The 21,169-nt window shown below is 45.4% G+C and overlaps 1 protein-coding gene across 1 annotated transcript in view; it reads left to right on the plus strand.

Moving 5' to 3' along the window:
• The first annotated feature begins 657 nt into the window (after window positions 1-657).
• The window catches only part of sdk2b (sidekick cell adhesion molecule 2b), a 68,416-nt gene continuing 47,904 nt past the window's right edge, over window positions 658-21,169 (plus strand). The window contains exons 1-3 of the mRNA XM_076092854.1: window positions 658-737; window positions 11,188-11,294; window positions 13,629-13,776. Of these exons, the coding sequence (XP_075948969.1) occupies window positions 658-737; window positions 11,188-11,294; window positions 13,629-13,776 (335 nt within the window). The remainder of the gene's footprint in view (window positions 738-11,187; window positions 11,295-13,628; window positions 13,777-21,169) is intronic.

The raw sequence follows: 21,169 nt of genomic DNA on the forward strand, positions 1-21,169 counted from the left end.
ACTAAGGCCTCACATGAGATTAGGTGTAGCTCCAAACGGGACACGTTCAGAAAGGGGCTATCCATCTGGAGTGCGGCAGCTCGGTGTTGACACGCGAGTGATAATCAAACACAGCCGAGTTTGCTTTGTCTTAGGTGATATCCCAGCATCTGACCATCTACAATCTGTTACAGTCCGATAGATGTAAGCATCGACTTTTCCTCTTTGTTCAAGTCGTCCTCTTCAAATGTTTTTCCGTACTTTGACAACTCGATGTTTGCTCCTCGTCCATGCCCACCTTATCAAGATGAAAAATAAGTTCACAAGAGAATCATTTTGCTTTTCTATCCGTCTTATCTCTCCTCACACTTCCTTGTCGTTCTTTAGTCTGTGTTTTTATGCTCACATTTATTTTTACGCTCACATTTGTTTTTACGCTCACGCTTGTGCCTCCGGGTTCATGTACGAGTGTGGGATTTGAGAGGAGGTGTGATTCATTGAGATGCTTTTGAGGTGTTTTCCCTTTGCAAGATGTCTCGTTCTGAAGAAGGAAAAAAAAAAACTTCAAATCCGAACTCTGTTTCTTTATTCTTCACAGATGACGTGCCTCCTTACTTCAAGACGGAGCCGGTGCGGAGCCAGCTCCATCTGGAGCGCAACAGGCTGGTGCTGACGTGTATGGCTGAGGGGAGCTGGCCACTGGAGTTCAAATGGATCCACAACAGCACGGAGCTGACGCGCTTCTCACTGGAGTACAGGTGAGCACGAACTGAATAACTCTGATGAAGAGAGACGAGAACACAAGAGGAGGGAGACGTATTCCCAAACCCTCTCTGTCCCTGTAAACTATTCTGCATGCACATTTTTTCCCAACACAGCCAGTTATAGATTCACAGAGCGGCCCACTAGATAAAGAGATAGCTCTTGCTGTTGCTTCTGTCCCTCTCTCCTTTCCTCTGGTGGCTCTGTGACCTCTATCACTCTCTCTAGAGAGGCAGCGCACAAGCGAAAAGGCGGGAATGAGAGTTGTGGCAGGAGATAAACCGTCTTTAATGGTAACTTTAAGATCTGGAATGTGGCGAACATTGCTCTTATCTCAGCGAGCAGCGTGTCTCTGAGCGGTGTTTGTGTTTGTGTGTGTGTGCGTGTGTGTGTGTGTGTGTGCAGACAGCAGTGTAAACGCAGCACCAGAGGATTGAAAGAAAAGCTTGTTGACACACACTTTGCTGATCTTAGCCCAACCGTTGTGTTCACATACGGGTGTTTATGTGAAGACAACGGGGGGCCGAACGTACAGTACAAGCAACGTGAGCCCAGTCGATGCAGCCGGGGCCTTTCTGCTGACAATCTCTGGAGACAGATAAGACCAGAGTGGAAACGGCGGGTTGCGAAGGGCAAGAGTGACACACAGATGCTACAACAATTGATCAGAACGGACTGCAGTTGAGAATTACGCTGTCTGCTGGAGCCTCGGGGGATCCCCTTCACTGTTGGGACATTGGGAGAGTGATAGAATGGGTGATTAAACAAACGGTCAGGCAGGAAGCTATGCAGGATTCTGCATGCGTGAGTGAGTGAGTGTGTGTGTGCACGCTGTGTAAAAGCATGACCAGGTGAAATGGACACTTTGTTGCACTTAAACACTCCGGAGAGTCTGTCTGTGCTGAACCGACACCCCATTGGCTTACAGTTAGCGTTCCTTAATTTCTGTATTTTGACAGCTTTTTGCATGTGAAAAAGCAGTCTGTGTGTGTATGTGTGTGGGTATGCAGCCTTCCTCATTCCTCAAGTCGACCTTTCACTGTGCCAGGAGAGTATTTGAGCAGAACGGACCCCCATATTTAATGAGGTTATGGTAGAGGTCCCCTGTGCTGAGTGCTGGTTTAAATATTGACACCATGCGACTTGACCTTGTGTCCTCTGGCAACCGATCAATGCTGCAAGGTGTGTGTGTGTGTGTGTGTGTGTGTGTGTGTGTGTGTGTGTGTGCATTCAACATGAAGGTGGGAGGGCGCGTGCGTGCGTGTGTGTGTGTGTGTGTGTGTGTGTGAGAGAGAGAGAGAGAGAGCTGGAGGAGGTAAGAGAGTGGCACAATTTTAGCGATCTGCTGTTGGGGAAGTGCCGCATTTGGGAGAGAACAGGCTCGGCATTAACTTCTGTCACATAACACCACATGTTACACATAGTATCTGTGTGCCAGCCAGTCACACACACACACACACACACTTGTAGTCACAGCATTTTGGCCAGCATCCTGCTTTCTTTGTTCCCATATATAATCAAATAAAAAGATAACTCTCCAAATTATAATTCAACTGAATTAAGATTGAATATTATATCCAATACAATTTGACGTGAATTATCCCGCACATGATGCTTTAGTCGATCGATTAGGTCTGTAAACAAACCGCATAGCGCCACAACTTCCCATCACATGATGGAAACCCTCAGGGGCGTTTCTACCTGGCATGCCACCAGTCTTTATGCCGCCAATTAACCTCGAAACTTAATTAAGAGAGTTAATTATTAATCGAACCTCAAGAGTCATTTTTGTTTTGTCAATTGGTTCTTGGCTGGGTTGGTGGAGTGTGGCCTTCGCTTCCTTTAGGGGATAGTAAGCCTTTCTCCAATTGTCATATAGTAATGAGACGGACAGACTGCAAACAAACAATCTATTCAACAGCCACTCACGGGAAGTGTATGAACTAGCATGATGGACATGACAAGACATGACAGTTCCAGCAATACAAGTCCGTGCTGATTGACTTTTCATCTGTTTGTGCTCACTCTCCCTTGTTGTTGTCAATTTTTGAGGAGCGAAAAATGAGTTTCCCCCACGACGCAATCACAACCGACAGAGTGCTTTCCCGGGCCAACTCTGCTTTTTACAATCAAGACAGAAAAAAAGAAAAGAAAAGAAAATGAGATTAACATTTTGACAGCTAGCATAATAGAGTGTCACTTCGATCGCTCCGGTAATGACTGGTCTCTGCAAAATGTGACAATGTGCTCAGAAATAGGCCAGTCCAACAGTGTTATTTTTGAAGCCACAGACAGCTACTGGAGATAGACGCATATACGTCGATTAAGTTGCACTCGTTTATTTCCTGAAAATCCCCACTCCATCTTTCCCGCCTCTCTTCACAGTCCTGAGCTCTCTTTCATCCTCGCTCTTTGTTCATCCTGTCTGCCTCAGATCATTCTACTCGTACGTGAACTATCACCGAGCGTTCAACGGTTTTTTAATTTTTTTTTTTACAGATATAATTTCATGGTGGCTCTGAACAAATTAACACAAGTTCAATACAATATCATTCCATGTCTGGGGAAAGAGATGACGGGCTCAGCTTGCTAACTAGATGGAGATGAAGGCAAAGCAGGGGGGCAGAGTAGCTGTAGATGATGACAACACAATTAGTGTGTGCGCGTGTGTGTGTGTGTGTGTGTGTGTGTGTGTGTGTGTGTGCATGATTTTGGGTTTCATACCATTTAATTTAATACAAATATGTTCCCAATAGGATTTTGGCATTGTTCTATTGTTCTGATTCTAGTTCTGAATGTTGTAACTCTTAACGATGTATATAATACCAGTGTGAATTAAAACCACCTTGACTTTCATCAGATTTTGGCGGCCAAAATTCGAAATTCGTCACAAACAATCCGAGCCTCGGAAACAAACAACTGGAGACTGTTAACATGTCTTCCCTTTCGTATCTCTCTTTTTTAGCATTCTCCAGAAATAAGTAAAACACACGAGCCAAAAACAGTTTGCTTGTCGGCAAGTTGCAACCAGTTGGGAGTCCCGTGTGAATGTGTTCAGATCAGGGAGGAGGGTTAAGGTGCATGTGTGAGTAATGAAATGGCGTGACGAACAAACAAAGCGTCGAACAAGACCTTGAGAGTCAAATTTGCCCCATTGACTCACTTATATTTTCCGTCTTGCAATCCCCCGTGTGTGTTGTTTTCTGGAGTTCGGCACGTCTGGCAAATCAATGCATCGCTCTCACCGCTGCTGCTGCTGCTGCTGCTGCTGCTGCTGCTGCTGCTGCTCACCTCCAAGTTCAATTCAAACGAATGCTTTTTTGTTAGAAGTAGAATCCGTGTACAAAGGACACTGAACTGTTTGCAGTGGTCAAAGAAAATGGTGATTGTTGTCAGTTGCTGTGGTAGCGACACACATCAGTGGGCCAGTAAAGTCACACAAGGTGGTTTGATAACTCTGTTAACCATCTGTTAGAAAAGTTCACTCCAGCCGATGTAAAAAATCGTTAATCGCAGGATATTTATTCTTGCAAGAAGGAACAGAGTTGAAACACAAACACGTTGATGCATCAAGGCTGCTCGGAGATCTGTCTCCGAGTCTCTGATATTTATACTGAGTAAACAACATGCAGTATTGGCCCAGGGTCATTTACGATAAGGTCTTCGTCACAAAGGCTAACGCACACACAAATTGCGTTCACACAGCGTCCACGTAGAGTATCTGGAACATCACTTTAACAATTCGTTCTAGTACAAAGGTCACTTTCTCGTAATCGGGAAGTCATGGTCGCAAATCAGCCAGGCGTAAGTATTGCCGCCTCTACGGGTTTATTACGGCTTATTTAGGGTAAACAGCTTGAAGTGTTCTTTCGGCCGTCAGCTGCTTCTTAATAGACTAAACATTTGCTGAGACACCTAGTGTCACAGGACGTTCACACGAAACCATTTGAGGACACAGCTTACAACACTTACAGAGGACATGAGCTAATGTTAAATGTATAACATTCACTAATTATTATGCATAATAATTTGTCATTTCGATTTTTCCCCAACACCATCCATATCAAGCCGTCTCTCTCTAGCAGCATGCAACGGAGATAGTGCACAAAAGACACAAAAAATGGCCACCTCTCCGAGCGTATTGTCCGTCTACTTCAGTTTCTGTTTCTATGTTTGTGACACTCGACACTCTTTTTCTACTTAATCTTCATGCCCCCCCCCCCCCCCCCCCCCCCCATCTGCTCTTATTTCTGCACTCCAATGCCCTCATATAAAGCTTTGAAGAGCCCTTACATTGCTAATGAATGAACAACCAGCCACTTCACCGGATGAAATGACAGTATCCTTGGAAAAAAAACAAAATCTACCTTTCTGATGCAGGAAAATGTTTCGGTCGACTTTAACAGGATGTGATTTACTTTGATTGCGTCACCGTATTAGTTGTGATCTGATGAGGGGTGATATTCGTGCTAAGGAGGAAGAGTAGCAGTAACATAAAACCACAGGCGGAAACTTGCCTGCACTCGAATCACCTCATGTCAGTGGCTAGCAGGGCTCGGACGGAGGCAGCCAGGCAGCATCTCTCTCTCTCTCTCTCTCTCTCTCTCTCTCTCTCTCTCTCTCTCTCTCTCTCTCTCTCTGGATGACCTTAATGGATTCCCCTCTGTAACTAAGAACATCAATTTTCTATCTCCCTGGCATTCTCCTCCACAGCCCCCAGACACAATAGCTTTTTCTTACCTTTCTCTCTACCCCCTTTGCACTCGCTCACTCCTTGTTTTTCTCTGGCGGAGTGGAGGGAGTGAGTCCGTCTGAAAGAGCGACAGCGAGAGAGGAAAAAACAGACGCCATTCGTTTCATTATGCATGTTTACTGTATTTGTGTACGAGGGCGTGCGTCTCAATGAGTTTTAGTGTGGTTGCGATGTTGGTAGGTACGGCTGCTTTTTTAATTTGTGATCCTCAGCCAGCTTTATGAAGCATAAAAGCGCATTGGACGTCTAATTATTAACAACTCGGCCAAAAGCTCAACCGTTCACATTAAAGCACTTCTCTCTGATTCCACGGATACTTAAAGACGCACCGTTCACCAGCGCGTTGTATGTGTGTGTGTTGTGTAGTTGTGTTGCCTTTGGACTGTTTGGATAATCATCAACTGCGGCTGTGTTGATACAGTATGGTATGATTTTGCATAATGTCGCGTATACAGTTTGATATGGTGTGATGGAAACATGCTGGTGAGGTTCCCAAACGTTTAGCGCTGACCTACATTCGGAAGCGGGCTGGCAGGGCTGCTGGTGTCTGCAGGCTATACTCTCTGATTCCAACAGACCCGCTCAAGAAAATGTGCTGCTGCTGGTATTGTATCATACAGTGATTGTGGTACACTGCATGGGTGAAGAACGGGTGAAGAATCACAAGGTGTCAGAAAGGCCTCCGATACAGCCTAAAATGCTGGATCTGGTATCGGCGAGTATACGCGTGTCTACGCACCGATCCGATACCACGTTATCGTACCATTTATCACGCTGAGGTGCCGTGCACGAGTATAAACGAATCTTCCATCATCGGCTCCAGAAAATAACACGATTGCTGCGTCCGAAATCGACGAGTTGCACATAGGCGGTACTGGTCTGTTTAATCCTTCGAATAGATAGAACATATGGAGGTGTTCCCTCTGGACGCGTAGACACATTACCCACTATTGATTTCCCGTAGCTTAAGCCAGAAGCCCCGATTACCTGTCATGTGTTGTATGTGATGGGATCTTGTCTCTTTAAGAAGAGAGAAGACGATCAGAATGAAGACGCTCATCCTATAGAATTTGAAAAGATGATCCCAATATATAAATCAATAGACTTTCAAAGGACGTCTCCTCAAGAGAGAATGCAGTACATTATTGATTTGCTGCCAGCTGCTCTCAGAGACACAAGTGAAGAAGTGGAAACGTGTCACATGGTAGTATTTTACTTGACCTGTTTGCTTTCTGTGATGGCCATTTTTAGCTGATGATATGCACAGCACAAGCATATAATCACCCTATCAGAATAAACGTGCACAACCCTGCAGTAAATATGTAATTAGCCTGTCACAAGTAATAATTTGCCACTGCTGTTGCTTTGGTTTATATGGTACTGAACGTACAAGCTGTTGAAGTCTTGCCGCGATGCCGCAGGTGAACTCATCAACGAAAGTGAAATGACATGAAAGTGTTGTGAGAGGGTGATGGCCTCATCGTAAACTCCAAACAATACGATGAGAGTAAAAAACATCACCGCTTCCATAACGAGTTGTGATATAATTGCTGCATGGCGAGAGGCGGCCTTATGGGTCGGGTTTCAAATGGTTTTGCCGTGTTTAGCAGCGACATGCCATGAACCCCTAATGACGGGAATGAAACGCACTGATGCTGGGGATAAAAAAGACGCGTGTCATTACCGTGTCATCCCGGATTTACGACGCTTTATGGTGTATCGTGATTTACTGTCATGCATTTAGCAATGTGCTCTGTGTGTATGAGGGTTTATTATCTTACAGCATAACAATTTGAGTAAAATGTTTATTGGAGCTAACCTTTGTCACGGGTTTGATGTTATTATGGGAACACTCACTATAAAGTGCGCTGTAGCCGTCTTCAATCAAGGATTATAGTTTAGCCAATCATCCCCTGCCATCCCATCACCTCTCCCACCCTCTTTCTCCATCCTTCCGTCTTTTTCGTTCCTTCCATCGTTTCCACACTCGCCGCCGTCCTCCCTCTCCAACCCACTTCTTCCCCGTCGACTCATTTCTCCTGAGTGGGGCTAATTAAAGGGGATCTGAAGGAGTGCGCTGACCACAGGAACATCAATCAATCTCTGTCCAACACAGCGACCCCCCCCCCCCCCCCCCACTGACTCCCCCCGACCTGCTGCCAGCGCGCACAGCTCCGCAAAGGTTAATTGTATTCATTATATAAGGGACAGGGCGAGGGAGGGAGACAGAGCGGGGGAGAGTACTGTCTAAAGTCACCCTGAAGGTTCTGGCTCCGGGGTGAATTCTCCGTAGGGCATCCGTGAGGTTAAGCTTGGAGCACCGACACCACCTGTCAGCTATCTCTCTCTCTCTTAATGCTTCTTCTCCAGCCAAACTCCTAACGCCACTGGCAAGTTGTTGTTTTTTCCCGCCACTCTCCTGCACACTATTCCATCATCTATTCACCTCATATTCCTTCCATCCACATAACACACACACGTAATTGTATTCATTTAGCTAATGGAACATATGAAAGGAGTCACACATCATTAATAGAGCCTCCTGATTAGTTGATTAAGTCTAAATAGACTTTGGGCCAAAACTCATTTAAGTCCTTCGGGTCCAACTGACGCTGCTGCTAATGAGATTTGATACCCCTCCTTTTTTTTTTTGTTATGGATATTAACAGCCTTCGAACACACCCGACCATTTGTTATTGCAGTGCTATACTTCCATTTGGTGGCAGCCACTTCCAAAGCGCTACGGCGTGCTTTCTAGACATTTTCATCGATAAAAAGAGCAGAAGAAACTTTGCTTTGTACTGATGTTAATAATCTGGCACCAATTGCCAATTTGGTTTCCGCTGTATTCACTGAGCCTGATATCATGTTAATGTCTGAAGGTTTCCGTTCGGGGGAAAGATTGTCTTGTTTTTTGTTTCCCTAAACAATTATCAGTGAGTGACATATACATTTTCTTTCGACACAGAGACTGTGTTTGCTGGAAGCAAGTTATCTTCACAATTATAAAACAATATGCAGATTCAAGAGGTGTTAATTGCATTTGCTCTTTTTCATGGATGTAGCAATAGCTTGATGTATAGACTGACCTTATCGCCATTCTTGTACAAACTTCTGATTGGTGGATCCTGTCTCCAGCTGGGAGAAATACATACACATCAATGAGCACAACACCAGACCTGTTGAACATAGGTTTCAGTGTTCATGTGTGCAACCCAACAGGTGGCTGCTATGAATGGGCCGGTGGTTCTGCACACTGAAATGTGGCCAAAAATAAAGTTCCCCGACACAGACACGACATATATAGACTGGTGACGAATGAAAGAAAAACCCAAATTGGGTGGATAAACAAAATAATTGCACATGCCACCATACAAGGCTTAAATGGGGGGGGGGGGGGGGGGGCTGAAGGGTTTAATGAGTGAGTGTTGGCGCTCTCCACCACCATCGTCAAAACACTAAATGAGAGAATATCTTTTGGAGGAATGGTTTGAAGAATCTCCTCCGCAGCACATTGAAGTTATTCTGGCTGCTCCTAATTGGATGTCAGTTTTTCTTTTAATTTGTCACCCATCTGCATATGTGTATGTTTGGTGTTAAGTGACTTTACTTTGCAACCCTGAAGGCTGTGAAGCGGGATTTTTCTCAGCCCGATCAAATTCACCAAAGACTTTCAAAATATATTCTGGTTTCTCTGTATCGGGTTTCATTTCGCACACTTATGTGTTTGGTTTTGCTTATTTTACACAGCCTCTTAGAAAGTATCATTCCATTTAGCTTCTTTTCTCTGAACCCTGTGGCAGTCTGTGGAAATGTGTCTATTCATGTATATTTAGTCTGAGTACTGTTTGTTTAGGCAACATCCTACACACATTCTAGTACTTTTAGAGGAACAAGTCTTATAATGGCTCCTATTATTTCACTCCCTCGTCCTCGGCGAAAGCTTTATTTCTGTGAAAGTATCCAAACTGTCCTGCAAACGGCTCGTCGAACTTTTCAATTGCTCTCTTTCACTACTATGTCATTCACTCAAGCGCTTCCCAAACATGTATTAATGCAAATAAAACCTCTTTACGCAAAAGATTAAATCACAAAAAAAAAAAAAACACATTTCAAACTAATTGCATGTGGTTGCAATAAAAAAAAGCATCCCATCAACTGAGGGAACACTCCGACATCCTGCCTGGCAGTGCGCTAAGCACTCTTGAGCGCATTGCATGCAGGAATGTGACAGCAGAGATGGCAAGCGCACTCGCAGCGATAAGTGTTTCACCTCCCACAAGAAGTATTTATTTTGACACGTGTTGTGCTAGAAAGACTCAAATGAAACATGTACAACTCGCTTTAGGCTAATTCACAACTCCTACATGTTGTGATGCCATCTAATATGCCGTTAGAGACTCAAACAGTTGGCCGCGCCGTGTAGCTCCCGATGCTGTTACGATGATGCCTGCGCGTTCTGAGCGGTCTGGAAGCCTGATCTCCAAAATGAATGAACGTTGAGGTTATCTCTCACAGGTGTACCCTGGTGTGTTGCAGATATCGAAAGAGACACATGCACACAGTCAAGCAAACATTGATCACTGATGAGCATCTGCAGGTGCCTCTTACTGAAGCCAGTAGACTGGTTGTTAGTTCATAAGTGATGATTTCTAATAGCTGTTATACACACACACACACACACACACATCCACACACACACAAAGGACCATTAGGGGCGTTTTAAATGGCCACTTAAGATCATCCCTGCCTCCTCCGGGCTGCATCACACTGCCTGATCTCTCTACAAGAGCTCTGTGTCTTACGTGTGTCTTTGCAGTCAAAACGCAAATGGGGATATCACTTTTGGAAAGTCCCTCCTTGCAGGGCGGTGCTGTCATCGCACACTGTAGCGCCAGCGGAAAAGTAACGGAAGGAGTGAAAGGACAGTTCATGGCAACATGCAAGATACGTTTTAATTGTAGTCATGGTGGAAGGTTTGCAGAATCGATGGGAGCCAGCATTTTTTATCATCAGCACTTGCCACTTGTTCTTTTGGCATCAGCTGTATCGCCAGATGTGGCTCAAGACACCACATACATCAAGTGGGTAGTTAGTCTCCACAGCGCAGCAGCTTTGTAAACTACAGGGTACGCTGCCTCCACATGGTAGGGAGGCGGTACTGCCGCCCACAGCTGGACACGGAAGTCAAGGTCAGAGGGAGAGAGTGTCAACTGTCAGAAACACACAGCTTCGACCTTTGTCGCAGGGGATTTTTTTTGCACAGGCGTGTGTTTGCATAGAGCTGATTTCAATGCGAGTGTTTGTTGTCTGTGCCTGCCTGTGTGTGTGTGTGTGTGTGTGTGTGTGTGTGTGTGTCTTGGGGGAGAGCTTTGCTGTGGAAGCTGGGTTAGCCTCTCGAGCATCATTATCAATGGAATAAACAATAGCTAAGCTCCGATGTCCTCTGTGCCCTTGTTCCTTTATTAGATGGTCTTACGTTTGTGTGTGTGTGTGTGTGTGTGTGTGTGTGTGTGTGTGTGCATTCTCAGACACCGGTGTGTGTTCATGCTTGCAAATTTGCAAATATTTGTGTTTGTGCCTTTACATAAGTACCCTTTTGATTCCTACTTTTTGTCTTGATTAGTTTACCAGTTTATTGCAATTCAAAAGAATCCTCATCCGTGTCTTGTGTGTTTCTGTGCTTATTAAAGGTACCTAATCCCTTCGCTGGACCGCTCCCATGCTGGCTTCTACCGCTGCATCGTGAGGAATCGGGTGGGGGCCCTTCTGCAGAGGCGCACAGAAGTGCAGGTGGCCTGTAAGTATCTGCACGGGATGTTGGTGAAACACAGATGAATGGACCTAACGGATGAATAAAAGGATGGATGATGGATGGATGCAGAGGAAGGGAGTGTGTATGTGTGTGTGTTTTGACCGCCTGCAGAGTACACAGTATGCCGACACTGTTTGGTTGCCTTTGTACCAAGGACTGACTAGGAAGGGACAGATGCTGGCAGGGTGAAAGATCTACCTGCATATAATTCGGGGTGCTATCAACCCGGACAGCTGTTCCACTCAGCATTCTCATTAGATTGATATTGTTGCCGTGGTCGTTTTTTTAACTTTGCTTCATTTCAATATGACCGTCGCTTTTTCCGCTCTCTCGCTTTTGTCAACAACATCTGTCGTTTCTCGCCCCGAAAAACAGGGCTCAGATGCGCCGTGTTCTCTGCAAATTTCCGCCGCCGCTTTTAGGCCGCTCAGCGCCCACGTCTTGTTAACGAGCTATTACAAACGCACGGCGGAGGTGTCTGGAGTGCTGTCACGAACCGATCCTACCCCCATAGGCGCAATCCTCCCACGCCCGTTATCCCGCCCTCCCGGGGCACGCCAGGTTCGTTGGCTTCCTCGTGTTTCGGCGAAATTTGAGTGGATGTGACACGTCGCTGTACCTGACTGAACAGTGCAGCCAACTAGGCGTGCGAGAGAAAGAGATGGGAGGGAGACACAGAGGGGGCCCGACAGTCCCACCGGTCCACATCTATAGTATTGGGCAAACGTGCTGTTTCTGTAGCTCACCGCTTCCTTCTGCATGTCTTCTCTCCTCCAGCAGTCTGACTCTTTGTTGCTTTCATCACTGTTTCTTTTTTTGTTGCTGCATTCCTCCCTCTCTTTGGACTTCGTCAGTTGTCTGGGCACCACTGCTTTCTATTTATTTCTTGGCTTCCACAACGCTGCTATTCTGGTTCTCTTTATTCCCACCTCTTCCTATTTCCATAATTCTCTTCTTCCACCTCATCAGTTGCTCATGAAGGGACACGGACGGTGAGACGGAGTAAAAAGGGAGAATTAAGGACACCTGCAGAAGAAATGGATGAGATGCACAAGGGGAGGGAAGGAGGGAGAAAAAAAAAGATGGGAGAGCGATGGGGAGATCTCTTTTGCAAACTCTTCCATTGAGGCGGCACAATTACAATTGCGGAGACACACCTCGGAGAAAGGGAAACATGCCGAGGCATTAGAGTTTAGGGAGGGGGAGGAGGACATTGCACCGCCGGAACCGCAGATCAAAGTCAGGGGATTTGCACACTTCCCAGATTTTCATTTAAGCTAAGCACCACAGCTCCACCGCAAAGCCAGATTACCTTTTTTATTCTCTTTGAAAGAGAGCGTGAGCTCGGGAAAAATAAGATTGCCATTGAAGCACAACCACTCCGACATCCCCGGTTCAAAGCCCCCATACCTTGATCCCTACATTTCTCAAAGATATTATTATTTCTAAACTGTGTTAGAAGTTAATTGAGTGTTTGATGTTACGTTCAAATGATTTCAGTAGTGTTTTCTTTATTGTTTCCCTTGAATTCAAGAGACAAATATATGATCCTTCCCTCGCCTCTCATGGAGCTAATATAAACAATCTTTAAGGTATGCAGCTGTCACAAAACCCAAAGTCTGCACTTTCTCTTTCAGACAGCGGTGGAGGAAGAAAAGACAAACACTGCTCGTTACTGCTGTCCTATAAAGGTTTACAGTCAGCAACGGAGAACTGCACAGCCGAGATCGAAACAACAATTGAAGTTAGGGCTGATCGACGTGAAATCCATCAGAAAAGTCCTGCCCATAGATCTCACTTACGAATAAGCAGACGCAGGAATATAACGCAGTATTTTTGTCAGCTTTTAAGATATAATGAGGCAGGGGAGGAATGAAAGCGCTGTAACAAATGAAATATATCAGCAGATAATATAATAGCTGCAGCGCTGGTCATCGACTATGTTGAGTAATGCACACATTTAGAGCCTGATCAAGATTGATTGCCCTTGATGCCTCCACACAGGAGGATACGGAATATGAATATGAGTCAATTTAGCGTCCCCTCTGTGTCCTCTCTCCGTGAGTCATTACATCTCGGGTTCCTTCTAGCTTTTCTTGATGTACTGCAGACACCATGGCAACAACACTGCGTTGTCCATCACAGTGGCTCACTGTAACATTTCACAACAGAGAAGCAGATGGCCAAACCTCCGCGGGCACCAAAAGTCAGATACGAGGAAGTGAAGGGAGATTTGTCTGTGTTTGGCTTTACGCACCCTTTTTCCCTTTCTCACTCGCTCCCGTGTTTTTCTGTCTTTGTATGTTTGTCTTCCTGTAGTTATGGGCAGTTTCGAGGAGGGTGAGCGCACCCAGTCGGTCTCTCAGGGAGAGGGCGCCGTTATCTGGGCGCCGCGCATTCGCAGCTTCCCCCAGCCACAGGTCACCTGGTTTAGAGATGGCCGCAAGATTCCACCCAGCAGTCGCATGTAAGTCCTTCTCTTTTGTTTTCTTTTTTTTTTTTACTTTACTTTGAATTGTATTGTGAATTGTGTTTGATCCTGTAAATACTTCTTCGAGCCTCGTTTGTTCCTTTGAGTGCTTTAGTCGGAGAGCGTCTGCTCCTACCTGTCTGTTGTCATTCATCTTGCTACATTTTCTGCTAAAGGAGAGTTTGAATTCATCCCGCGAGACGAGGGCCAAGACCAAAGCCGTTTTTTGGCACCGTGTGAAATGAAACCTCCACTTTGTTCCTCAATTTTATTTGAGAAGGAAAACCTAAGCGTACCACTTTTTTTTCAGTTTATCTATGTCTCTGTCTGTCTTCATTTTAGTCTCGAAATTGGTGTGTTTCTGAGGTCACCTATCAGTAGTTGCCAGCCGGCAGCGGTGGCACCATCACAACCCGATGGGACCAGCGAGCGCTGGAGCTGCTGACAGCTTAAAATGGGATTGTTGGTTTACCTTCCCATTCTATTCACTTGAAAAGGAAATGTGTAAATGTTGGATTGGAAAAGAGGTGCCCTCTCTCTCTCTCTCTCTCTCTCTCTCTCTCTCTCTCTCTCTCTCTCTCTCTCTCTCTCTCTCTCTCTCTCTCTCTCTCTCTCTCTCTCTCTGCGATTTGCTGTTCAGACGAAGAAGGGAGCGGTGGACAATTTTTGTACTGATCCTCTCCAATTTTAGAGTCATGTGAAATGAATGGATGTGCATTGACTTATTTAGGCTTATATATTATTAAAAGAGCCCTCCACCGATTAAGCATTGCACACCTATGACATTGTCAGACTCATAATGGGGCAAGAAGATTAATATTGATTCAGCAGAACCAGAGATATCGTATTTTTTTTTACTCCACGCATTCAAAACCTGGCGCCCACGTTACGTTTGAAGATTCAAGTGTGTTATTCTAACAGCGACTAAAGTATCCTTGAGCTGCTATCCTCAAGCAGAGAAGAGGAGTGCGCTACAGAGGTCTGGTTAACTCCACACCCATTGATTCCTTTTTTATTTCAAGGCTTGTTTTTTTCACAAATGCAGTAATACTTCCAAGACCTGTAAGCAGAATATGATAAAAGTGGTGGTCTTCTAAGAATAGACCGAGTTCACAATATCCGTATTGATATTGTAGCTCCCATTAGGCTACATACTTTACATCTTCAGTCAAGGTGATTGTGCTTCTGTTTTTCATTCATTGATTGGCTTTTTTGGTGGGGCTCAGGTACACAGGGCTTTTGTTACACACATCTCTGTTCCTGTGTTTGTGTGTGGGAATACTTTTAGGGTGTGTAGCTACGTACGCTTGTGTATGTGTGTGTGTGTGTGTGTGTGTGTGTGTGTGTGTGTGTGTGTGTGTGTGTGTGTTAAAAAGGCACTTATCCCCATCGCATCACATCTGCATTTCTTCGCAGTGGGAGGGTGACCTTGCCCTTGGTTAGAGTGAATCTTTCTTATCAGCTCCTCCTCATCAGTAATCATACCCTGACCTAGAATGACAATGAGACAAGCGCGCCCGCGACTGACTGAGACGCTGAAGGCTGCGGACGGTCGTGGGTCGGCCGGCTGCGCCGATTTCGTTCCATCTCGTCGTGGAAGTGCGGATGACTTTTGAGAAGCGGCCGAGAAAAAGGTCGAACAATGGAGCCGCGTGGAGCTCTCTTTTTTTTTTAAAGCTGTTATTTGAAGAAATTCTTGTTATGAAGGTTTGTTGAATGATCACACTGTCGACGGTTTTGGCGAGAAGGGTCCACCAAAGAATCTTTCGACTCCATTAGCTTACCCTCGTTCAGCTCCTTCTCCTTTCTCGTTTATGTCTTCCGTTGATCTCTCTCTCTCTCTCTCTCTCTCTCTCTCTCTCTCTCTCTCTCTCTCTCTCTCTCTCCTTTTGTCTCCACTTTCCGGCCACCCACTGTGTGTACTTGTGCTTCCCTCCATCCTCCCCACCTACCCTCCAGCTCTGAGAATGCTAATGCCGCGCGCGCCACCAAGGTCACTCTGTGCAAATGAGCACCGTTGATAACAGGCAGCCTTTTTTTATTGAAAATCATTTAATTGAATTTGATCTGTGCCACTAGCGTTTACTCTGCAGAGGCATCAAAGTCTCACTAGTGGGGGAGACTGAGTGAGCGCCGAAGAGAAAGTTCAGCGCCGAACTGCAAATGTTACCTTGACGAAGGCTCTCTTTGAGGACTAGTGCTCTCCAGACTCTGGAGAGCTGTGTGGTCTCTTAAAACATTGTCACATGGGCGTCTATATATCATAGTTATAGTCATCGTAAGACTGCTGGTTCCATCTGCAAGATTCATGTGTGGCAAGTTACGATATAGAATAGCATTGAGAGGAGGAAGAGCACTAAAAAAAAAATCCAATGGACTACAACCATGGAGACCATTTTCTCTTTCGTTTTGAAGACCTCTTTTACTTTACCACTCTGTACTTTTTACTCCCTTTTCTTCTACCTCTGCTCATTGTCCCCTGCTCCTGCTATCCCTCCTCAGGTGTCATAACTTTAATTTGCAGACTCTCCAGGGGTTCGTCTTGTTCTTTTCTCTGTGCTCTGCTTAATCACACCTCAGCCTTAGAGGAGAGAGGGGGAAGAAGCAGCCAGACCCAGAATAACTGTGGTAATCACCACCAACCAGCAGCTATTTAAATGGACGCTTTCTCCACAGGCGTCTGTACTTCTACTACATTATTTGTCGCATTGTGTTTGCATTCACTTTGTGATCACTTTGGCCTGAACTGTGTGGAAATGCTGTCTGTTGCTTCTTCAATTTAAGTCACACAGTTGGGAGGATGTTTTCTTGTCTTGTCTTGTTTGCTATTTTTTTTTTTTTGTTTTTTTGCAGTAGAAAGGTGGCAAAAGATTGGAAATAACTCCGGGGTGACGTTTTTGTGAGGGGAATCTGGGTCCGACTGTTGCGGGCTGGTCGCTGCCGGAGGCCACGCTGGAGTCTGAGCTGACGGAGTTTCTGGTGAACCCACATGATTTCGTCTGATTCCGCCGGAATGGGACCTGGTGGCTGAGAAGCCAATCTTCTCGTTGATGGTCTAGTTTACTTATGTGGGTCACTGAGAAGCATCCGTATTGAATGGAGTCTGTTTCATAACCAGTTAAAAGTTATTTGCCCCCAGGGTCACGGATGCACGTAAACTGCTATGTATAGTGTGAACGCAGCACATCGCCCTGGCCCTGCGTGTGTAAAGGAAACCCACAGAAACTTAGTGAATACTGCATTGTTGCTTCCCTGCAGCCAGTCTCCCCCCCCCCCCCCCCCCCCCCTGGCAAGGCAACGTCTCACTGTGGCACTGTGACTGCTCTCTCTTTGCCATGTGACCTCTGCAGCTGTTGTTCTTGGCGTAGGCAAAGACTCCTGCGCTGGCTCTCACAGTACACCCATAAACTTACGGATTCACTTATTGTGGTGTTTCTATCTGATGCTTTTCCAGGCTCAAGGAATTGTGTCCTCGTTTGACTCGTTGCTAAAAATATGCAGCTAGCAATGGATCGGTTCACCCAGGGTCCTCGCGTCTATGTTGTGTTGTGATGTAGAGCAGGATGCAAGGAGAAAAAGAACTTATATAGCGCTAACAGTCATTATTCTTCCCTTATTGAATGGGAATGCATTTGGCAGGGTCTTTTCCATTCAGCCTGCCCGTGATTTGTTGTGTTATTTTGGGGACTTAATGTGGTGTATAATCAGAGGCTCCTTCAGTAAACACATTTGCCAGGAATTTCAGGGCTGCTGGCTAGAGTCTGCCGCTGGATAAAGCGGAGCCTGTCCTCTTACTATTTCACCACTGACAACAACTAACTGCCCGCTACCTGGTTTCCTCTCCCAGAAACTTTTCCATTGACACTTGGGCATGGATTTATCTGCATTACACTGAAAACAACCTTGTCGAGGTGTCCGTTAAGACAGAACACAGAGGAGCCTGACCGGGTGGAGTCAGTGGGAGGACATCCACACACACACACACGGCAATTCCCTTGAGTAATCTGCTGTAGCTACTGATCAATTAATGGCCCCTGCCTGTGATGCTCTGGTCCTGTCAGTCTGATATGGATTCCCCATTAGTCACGAGGGCCAGTGAATAGCCAGGCCCTTTCTCTGCATTTCCCTACGACCAACTGCCCAGCATTAGTCACGAACCCGGCAATCTGCAGGTCACAAGGGAGGGAATGTCAGCGAGACGCAGCTCTAACAACACAAGACCTTGTACGTGTATGCAGGAATGAAAAATAGAGCTGCGACTATTGTTTTTTTATTATTACTGATTTATTTGTGTATTATTTACTGATTAGACCCAAGGACGCATCTTCTAATTGCTTGCTTTGCTTAATAAATCCCTTGAGATCGATTATGAAAATGGATGATTTACTTTCTGTCAATCAGCTAAAGAATTGATAGTTTCAGGACTACATTTATGTATGAACCTCAATACGTTTTGATGCTCGGGCATATTTTGTTGAATTAAGTTCAATAAAGTCAATAATGAAATATGCCAAGTGTTGGGTGAGCATTCCTATAGAAGCCTAGTCAAGACATTTGTTTATTGTCCCCAAACAAAGGTGAAAAAAAAAAAAAAGTATTGTTTTGGATTGTGTACCAAAACCTATATTGGCACCAATATCAAATTGTCATATGTGCCCACAGATTTAAAGATTAGAGCTGCGGTTGGATTCAGGGACAGCCTGGTATGTTTGGTTTTGTAAATACTTCACTCGGCAGATCAGAAATGACCTTGAGTTCATTTGGATGTCACTATTTGACCTTGCGTGGTATTTAGGACATCCGTTTTTACTTCACTATTTCCTGAACAATCAACCAACCGCGACGAACAGGGAAGCAGAAAGTGAACAGCGAGCCACAAATCTCTACTTCTTGCCGCCGGTGAGAAAACAAGGGTCTGTTTCCATGAGCATCACTCCCTTAACTCTTCCCAATCTCTCTCACTCCTCTATCTCTGCCCGGCCCCAGGAGCTGAGGCTTTTTCATCACAGGTCTATTGAGCAGTGGGACATGTAGCCTGCTGCTTGCTCTCACCCTTCTATCTCTCTCCAACTCTCTCTTTTTTGCCTTCATCTGGCTTGTAGTTTGACTCATACTTTAGCCAGCCATGTGAGCTGCTTGACCCCTCTCCCTCTCTCCTGGGGGAGGCCAATCCGCCGACATTTGTCTGCATGTAATGGAGGTCTGAGGCTGTGGAGCGAGGTTGGGCCCGGCGGAGAGGGACATCCACGACAGATGCCAAAACACTCCCGAGCGTGTGTGTGTGTGTGTGTGTGTGTGTGTGTGTGTGTGTGTAAGAACAGCCACAGCTCTGTCAAAATGTGTCAGAACTGGATTGACACGATACGATATGCACACAGACTGACAAAGTCAGTGGTTGAACTAGATACAAAGATATGCTCTTAAGATTAGTTGTTAAAAAATGAGTCCAGGGACGAAATAAACAAAGAGAGCGCATCACTGGATCCATGTTTATTTCATTTCCTTGTTATGCAGTTTATTAGTAATGATGAAAAGCAGCTCCGATCGATTAGCCACCGATCCACATCAGCCGATATTCGTCCTATAGTTTGATTGGTGGTCTCTGTGAAGGCCAATCAGATGACGCAAAACACGCGACACAACTTGTGAGTTGAGTCTCTAAAGCCCCTTTCACACAATCTGTTGAAGGCAGGACTGTTCTGTATAAAAGGTACGGACACGGAATAGGGGGGCCTTGTTGCTCCACCCGTCAGGTATTGCAGGATCTCTGTATTCCCCGCCAATAAATAAACAGATGTGAATTCATGGTGCTTTCTCATTCCTTACTTCTAACAGTTAAATAAATAAATATTGCTCTGCGATGAATAGACCCCCTGCAAATGAAACATTTATACTCCCGTTTCAATCAAACATGAATCCTCATCATCGGTATTGATTTAAGTGCTACGGAATCATTATCAGGCTGGCAGTCATTGAAAAGCCCCTGACGCCTCACATATATCAATTGATCCAAGAGAAAGTAATTGCATATGAGGCCAGTACTGCTTCCTGCTGCAAGTAAAACTGGGATGGCACGTTGAGCTGCGGACTGGGCCAAGATGTTTCCGAGCAGCTGTCCAGCCTGCCAGGCTCTCTCTCGTGGACCGCAGCTCTTTCTGGAAAGTAATAATGGAAAAAAGGAAATTGGGTTTGAATAAATGGAGAAAGCATTCAAAGTTGCAGGAATAGACATAAAAACAGGTACAGAGGCATGTTCTTACATATCTGATTTGTCCAGATTTCTCCGCTCAGTGGCTTGACAAATCCCTGCAGTGTGCCGGTTACATGGTAAGCCATCATTACGAGCAAGCCTCAGACAGCTGCTCACACACCAATGAGAGACGAGGGATTTTAATAAAGATGACCAAAATGCATTCAGAGAGATAATGAATACGATTTCTTTTTTTTTTTTTTTAAAGCAACATGCTAAAATAAGAAATTACTTCAGGAAGCTGGTCAAAAAAAAATGGAACAATTCCATTACCTCTTTTAACCAAAGTCTTATCTCCCTCTTCCTGCTCCCTTGATATACATGTAAAGCCATTCTGGATAATTGGCTTACTTTTAATTTCTTCCTGCATCATGCGGTCTTTGATCCCTGAGGACCGGCGAGCACGCTGTGCAATAAAGTCTTGTGTGACCCCCACTGCAGCAGCCTGATTACAGGCTGAGGGGAGAGAATGCTCAGCAGGGAAACGCATTAAAATCAACTAGCCGGCGGAAAATATTGCCTCCCACTCCAATTATTATTGATGAAATCAGGACTTGCTCTGGATGATGGTAGAATATAAGTTGAACCTTATTTTGGCTTGAGCTTAGACGGGGTTATTGAGCAGGGAGTGGACTTTGGAGGAAAAAGAGAGCGAGCTGCACTCATACGATGCTGTACATTACCACGGTGAGAATGGGCTGTCTCCTCCAGGCCGTATGAAACCCTGCCTCTTATAACTTTACCAGCACTGCCCTGTATATTTATCTTCACGAGTTTCTTAAGCGACAGGTAAAGAAGCTAAGCCCCGGATTGTGTCCCCGTTTTAGAAAGGTCCTGGGAAGTCACCTGGGATTCATTCAACCGCTTTGGACACTGCCGTTCTGCCCCGCATCCCTAAGGGGGATCCATAATTCATGGCCGTGCGTCCAGGATGTCACCGCTCCAGCAAGCTGGCATTAAATATTTACCGCAGATCATAAGCTGCAGCCATTGAGGCCTGCCAAGTCCCTTTAGGAAGTTTTCAGTCTCAGCATGCACAGGGAATCCCAAATGAGCCCACTGACTGAGGCTGCTTTGAGAAATGAGTCCGGAGATGGATCTCATAAGTCATCGTGCTTCAATGCTAACAGCACAGGTAGC

The sequence above is a fragment of the Anarhichas minor genome, unplaced genomic scaffold, assembly GCF_050575085.1.
Source record: "Anarhichas minor isolate MPS153535 unplaced genomic scaffold, ASM5057508v1 ptg000017l, whole genome shotgun sequence".
Lineage (NCBI taxonomy): Eukaryota > Metazoa > Chordata > Actinopteri > Perciformes > Anarhichadidae > Anarhichas > Anarhichas minor.